Source organism: Tetrao urogallus, assembly GCF_951394365.1.
Source record: "Tetrao urogallus genome assembly, chromosome: 26".
Classification (NCBI taxonomy): domain Eukaryota; kingdom Metazoa; phylum Chordata; class Aves; order Galliformes; family Phasianidae; genus Tetrao; species Tetrao urogallus.
In genome coordinates, this window is record NC_136839.1 from 2,334,032 (window position 1) to 2,340,031 (window position 6,000).

General features: G+C 60.1%; 1 protein-coding gene across 3 annotated transcripts; it reads right to left on the reverse strand.

The window, feature by feature from the left end:
• Nucleotides 1-747: 747 nt before the first annotated feature.
• On the reverse strand, nucleotides 748-5,815 carry LSM12 (LSM12 homolog; the record flags this gene model as incomplete). 3 transcript variants are annotated; one of them, XM_079547059.1, is made up of 5 exons in its annotated part: nucleotides 748-840; nucleotides 922-1,048; nucleotides 1,259-1,368; nucleotides 3,323-3,456; nucleotides 5,695-5,815. In XM_079547059.1, the coding sequence occupies 5 exons, from the start codon at nucleotides 5,813-5,815 to the stop codon at nucleotides 748-750; spliced, it is 585 nt and encodes a 194-aa protein (XP_079403185.1). The 3 variants fall into 3 exon arrangements, with proteins under 3 accessions (XP_079403185.1, XP_079403184.1, XP_079403186.1); XM_079547058.1 differs by having other exon boundaries at nucleotides 922-1,132; XM_079547060.1 differs by lacking the exon at nucleotides 3,323-3,456 and having other exon boundaries at nucleotides 5,735-5,815.
• Nucleotides 5,816-6,000: the final 185 nt, after the last annotated feature.

The window sequence follows — 6,000 nt, forward strand, 5'->3', positions numbered from 1 at the left end:
AAAGAGGGAGGAGGGGGAGAATCATGGCAAAAAAAAAAAAAGGACAGTAAAAAATGAAGGAAATGGGGAAAACTGAACAGAAAGAGGGACCTCCCCCCTCCCCCCCCCCAGAAATGAACTTTGGGCTCTTTGGGTGAAAACGTGGGGATTCGGGTGGTTTTGTTGTGGGTTTTTTGTTTTCTTCTTTTTTTTTTTGCCATGATCCCAAGAGAACTGCCGGAAGCAGAAAATATTTAAAGAACATTTTAATATATATTCATATATATCTTTAAAGATAAGAAAAATAGGACTAATTCAAGCCTTGCCCTGTGCAAACAAAATTAAAAGAGGAGCCTGCGGGTCGCAGGTCCCGGCTCGGGGCTGCTGCTGCTTAGTTTTATTTTTGGAGGCGTTCTGGGGGGAGGAAACGGGAGCTGCTCCCTTTGGGGGGGGGGGGCGAAGGACCCCCTTTGGAAAAATAAAGGGGGGGTTGGGGAGAGGGGAGTCCAAAAATAAAAGTAACCGAGCGCGAGCAGCCGATGGGAAAGAAACCATGGCGGACAAAAGAAAGTCTGTTAGTCAAGTAATGCATGAGCTTTTAAATTATTCTCTTTTCTCTTTTTTTTTTTTCTTTTTTTTTTCTTTTTTTTTTTTTTGTGTGTGTGTGTGTTGGTTTTTGTTTGTTTGTTTTTTTGTTTGTTTAAAGTCTAAGGTTTGGAATCGGCGAGCTGCCCCGTTCCCCAGGCAGGACATCGGTGCCGGCAGGCCTCAGGACGACAGGGCGCTCTCCTTCTGTGTTTGCTGTGCTTGTGAACGCTGCATTACCTTTTGGCTTTCCACATCTCTAAAGTGTTTCTCGACCTGTGGGTGGGGAGGGGCTCAGCAGGGCCGAGGAGGGGAGGGGGGTTGACCCCCACTGCCCCCCCGTTTTGCTGTACTCACTATTTTGCGTACGTGCCCCAGCGCGCTGCCCTCTTTGCCTTTACAGTTCTCCACCTGGTACGGGGGGGCGATGACGACTTCTTCCATCACAACTATGTTCTTCTCCTGCCATTTACAGTCCTTAATGCTGCGGGGGTGGGGGGCAGAAGGATCAGCCCAGCCGTGTCCCCCCCCCCCGCCCCGTTCCCATTCCACCACCCAACGCATCCCGCTGACCGCCCGCAGGTTTTTGGGGGGTGACACCAAACAACGCAGCCCCCCCCTCCCCCCCCAGGCCATGTGGGGACCCCAAAAGCACAGTGTGGGTGTGGGGGGGGGGGGAGGCACCGAGACTCACGTCTTGTGGATGGTCTGGAAGAGCTGCTGTCCCTCCAGGGAGACCCCCGCACTGATGGCGTACGCCTGGCTCAGCTTCTCCTCCTTCTCCATCCGTGCTTTGTTGGCGAGCTGGAGGGGGGGGCACAGAGATCCTGCACACGCTGCCTGCGCCCCACACCGCCCCCAAGGATGGCTGTGCACCCACCAGCATTCCCTCTGCCTCTCCCCAATTATCAGGTGCCGTTTCAGCTCCCAGCCACCTTCATGCTAACGCGCAACAATCTGGGCAAGCCGAGTCCGAAACGACCACAGCATCAAGGCTTGGAGGTACGAGCAACTTTACCCCAGAGCAGTTACTGCAGCCCAAAGAAGGTAACAACAACAACAACAAAGTCAGCTTTTTGGGAACAGCAGCAGCAATCCCTCTGGCCTCACACAATCCACGTGCAGGGAGGCCTCCGCTGGGGCTCACGCTGACACAGCGCAAGCAGCCATGAGCAAGGAGCAGGACGCCCAGCACTGTCACAAGGCCATGGAGGCTCCCAGCTCCTTCAAGAGCTCGTGGAGAAGCAGCAAAAGGTCCAGGGCTTCCCCTCAGCCCTCGCATGGAGCCTCTCCCCCTCACCCTGGCAGCTGAGAAGCACTGCAGACACTGAACACGCTGCTGACAACGCTGCATCCCAAACGGCAGCAGTGACCCCTCTGCAAGCCCGCTCTGGGTCCAAAAAGCCCAATTTCTCAGGGAGAATCGGGCACTTCCTGCAGCAAACACTGCTCATCCCTCCAGCACAGCTTCACTTTGCCTTCTCACCTGAACACTGCGACCCACAGCACCCAGGGCTGCAGCTGTGAGCCACGAGCCACACCACTGGCAGCACAGCGATGCCCTGCAGGGAAGGGACCCAAAGGTTCCTCTCCCATTTGCCCCGGCCAGACCAGAACAAGAGGTGCCACGTGCCAGCCCCCAGCCTGCAGCACCCCTACGGCTTCCTCACTTCCACTCAGCACTGGGACCTTTCCTCAGCTCCGTGCACGAATGACCGAGTCACCGCCCCTCTCCGGCCCCATTGGCGCGAGTGACAGAAGTGCTGGGACGGCCCCTGGCACCAGGAGCAGAACAGGGCGCTGAGCACAGCACTGCAGGGCACCAAACCCTGCACCACCACCATCGCCACCCCCCCATCTGCTCCTGCCCCACAGCTCCAGCACCGCCTGCGCTGAGGGACACAAAACTACAGCAAGGATTTCGATGCCAGGAAGACCGAAGAGAGAACGTGCGAAGCGGCGCCACGTCGGGTGCTGCCCACCTCCCAGCCACGTCCCTCTGGGCCATCAGAAGAGCTGCATCTTCACAGCATTTGTGCCATCTGAAATCTGTCCGCTTGCTCATCCAGGGAGGGGGAACTGCCAGGCAGGGGACGTCCAGCCGCTGCCACCACCAGGCGCAGGGACACGGCCGCTGCCACGAGAAGCTTCCAGGTGGGAAAAGGAGGAACCCCCCTGCAGCCCTCCGAGGGCCTCGCAACCCCCAGGGCTGCGTCCCAAAGGCGTGGGCTCAGCTTCCCTTCAGCACCCGCCCCCCCCCCCTTTTTGAGGAGGACGCACAAAAAGCCGCTCCTCAAACCTCAGACAACAGCTGGGCTTCACAGCTCCTGTCCCACCCCTCCGCCAGGGGGCCGTGCCAGAAATTCTGCTCCTGAAGCCGAGCAGCATCCATGCAGAGAGGGCAGCGACCTCCCACGGCTTCTCCCTGCCCACAGGAGCACAGAATGCAGGCTGATGCGTTCAGCCAGCAGGCGCTGCGTGAGTGGGGCGAGAGTTCAAAGGGCAAGGAGCAGAAAGAGAGAGCCTGAGCTGCGCCCCTCCTCGAGGGAAGCCCTCCTGCGCTGCCCACAGCCACAGAACCTCCTGGCTGAGCAGCACCACAGCACAGAAGCCCACGGGTCGCACAGACCCCCAAGCCCTGAACGGAAGCTGCACGGAGTCACAAATGACTTGAAGTTAAAAGCCAACCCAGCGCTGCCAGCACGGCTCCCCCCCCAGCCCACAGGCAGCCCCCAGCCCACCCCAGTCACCTTCTTACCTTGCTAACATTGAGTGAAGCTAAAGGAGGAGGGGTTTCCGTGCGGTCGTTAATTATTTCCACTTCTGAAACATACTGTAGGTTTACAAGCAGGATATCTGCGTGGTTGGGCTTCCCACTGGAAGAAGGGCATTCTGGAGGGACGAAGCATTAAGGAAAACAAACCCAGGCAGAGAGGTGCTGAGCACAGAGAGCCAGCAGGTGGTTTTTCAGCGAGTTTTCCACCATCCCTGCCCCAGCTCTGCCAACCTGCAGGACCGCACGCCACGACCAAACTCTCCTTTGACTCACTGGATGCTGACGTGCTTTTCCCAACTACAGCACAGATGTTTTCAGCCCCAAACTGCCACGACTGCAGCGCACACAAGCTGGGATATTGTGTGGTCTCCTCCAAGAAAACGAGCTCTGTTCTGACCTGAGATGCAGCTGCCCCGTTCTGAGCAGTGCAGTGCGCTCCCTTACGCACAAGCTGCTCTGCAAGTGAACCCAACCACCACCCTACCTCAAACTCACACAATTTTCTCCCCCGGCTGCTTCCTCTGGCAGGCAATAGCTGAGCCCACAGCCTCCCCAGGAGGACAGGAGCTCCTCACCTTCCTCACCTCCCGGGTTTGCTGTGCTTGGTGCCGCAGCACGGCTGGGAAACGTAAACGACACAACAGTGCACCACCCCCAGAAAACCCTTCCAGAACCGACACGAATTCCTGAGCAATCTGTTCCCAGGGAGCTGCACTGCAGGCCCTCGCTGCTGTCTCCCATTGAAAAGCAGCCCGTGGGGCTCAGCCCTCCTCAGCCCCACAAAGCCCTCGTGAGCAAACACATTTCTGCGCAGCACAGAGCACGAGGGATGTGGCGCAAGAGTCTCTTCCCTGAGAGGATGAGATCACAGAAGATCTGAGGCTGGAACGGACCCACAAGGAGCAGCGGGTCCAAACCCTGGCTCCACACAGGACCACCCAGAAACGAAACCTTACAGCTGAGAACGGAGGCTGAGTCAGAACAGCCTGCTGCTGGGCATCTCTGGGGGTCCCATTCCCCCTCCAGAGCTGCGGGACGTTTCCCACAACGCTCCAACACTCCTCGCCGATGCAGCCTGCAGACGGGGACCTCCTGCAGCTCCTGCCCTCTCTCACAGCTCCAGAATCAGCCCTGCGGCCACAGAATCACCTCAAAGTTCCTCCAGCCTCTTTCAGTGCCATCCCTGGGCTCCAAGTCTGCCTTCAAGAGCTTCCTGCAGTCCCGCTTCATGCTCTGCACCAGCCCACCACCCTCTTGCTCTCACATCACTGCCAGGTGAAAAAGATAAAGCGCATCCTAGTGCATGCAAACACACACACTGATGCATTTTAAGGCCTGAGCACTGCCCTCCTGCTCCCTCCAGACAAGGCCTGGGCAATGCCAGAGCTCTCTCTCCTTCCCCACAGCATTTCTCCTCCACCTCAGTCACAACCAGGGTTCCCCTGTACCCCCCGTGCGCCCTCAGAAGACTCCTCCCGCCCTCCCCAGATCTCACTGAGCCCTGCTCACCGCGCTGCTGCCTCTCTCTGCAATCCCAAACAAGCGCTGTCCCCAACCAGAGCCTCCCCCAGGCTCCTCCTGGCCTCAGAATCCCCCCCCCGGGCCTCACGGTGCTCTGTCCAAAGCCCCCAGGAGGTCCCAATCGATGCTCCACAATCCCCCCCAGCACGGCTGCCCCTCTCCAGAAGCACCCTGCATCCCCACCCCACCCCTTGCTCACTGCTCTATGGATCCCCTCCCTCCCCAACAGCCCCTCTATCCACCCCTCACCCCCCAAGCTCCCTCGTCCTACAGAACCCCAATAACCCCCCCCACAGATCACACTCCCCAGTAGCCCCATCGGAATTCTCCCAACACCTCCTCCCTCAATAACATCCCCCCTCCACAGCGCCCTCCACCACCCAGCAAACCCCCACAGATCCCCTCTTCTCCTCCCCCCCCCCCCTCCATACATCTCCCCGCTCCACAGGAACTCCGTTACAGAATCACAGAGTCGCACAACATCCCAAGCTGGAACGGACCCCTCTACCCTCCTCCCCACTCCCCAGCATCCCTCAATACACCCCAAGCTCCACCAAACCCCCATCGCACACCCCCTCACCCCCCGATAACCCCCCCACCCCACCGACCTCCTCCCAACACCCCCTCAGCCCCGATACCCCCTCCCCACCAGCCCCCCTCTCCCCAATAACCCCACTCGGACCTCTCACCCCATCCCTAAACCCCTCACCCCCCCCCCCCGCCCAACCCCCATCCCCCTCCACCCCCCCCTTCCAGCCCCCCCCATCCCCTCAGTGAGGCCGGGCCGCGGTGCGGTTCATTGCCGGCCCCGTGGCGGCGCGACGGTTGGATACTGAGCGCCAGCATCTTGCTGGGGTAATCGAAGGCGACGACCTCGCCCTGCAGGCGCTGCTCCTGGCAGGTGCGGCACGACACCTGGCTGCCCACGCTGAAGCACTCGCCCGGCGCCGCCATTTTCTCTCAGCCCGCAGCGGCCGCCGCGGCTCGGCTCGGCCAAGGGGGGGGCGGGGCGCCGCTCAACGTCACCGCGCTGCGTGATGACGTCGCGCGTCCAACCCCCACCCCCCCCCCCCGCGCGCGCGCGCGCGCGCGCTGCGCGCCGACGTCGCCTCGCCGCGCCGCGCGCCGCCGCGGGGCGG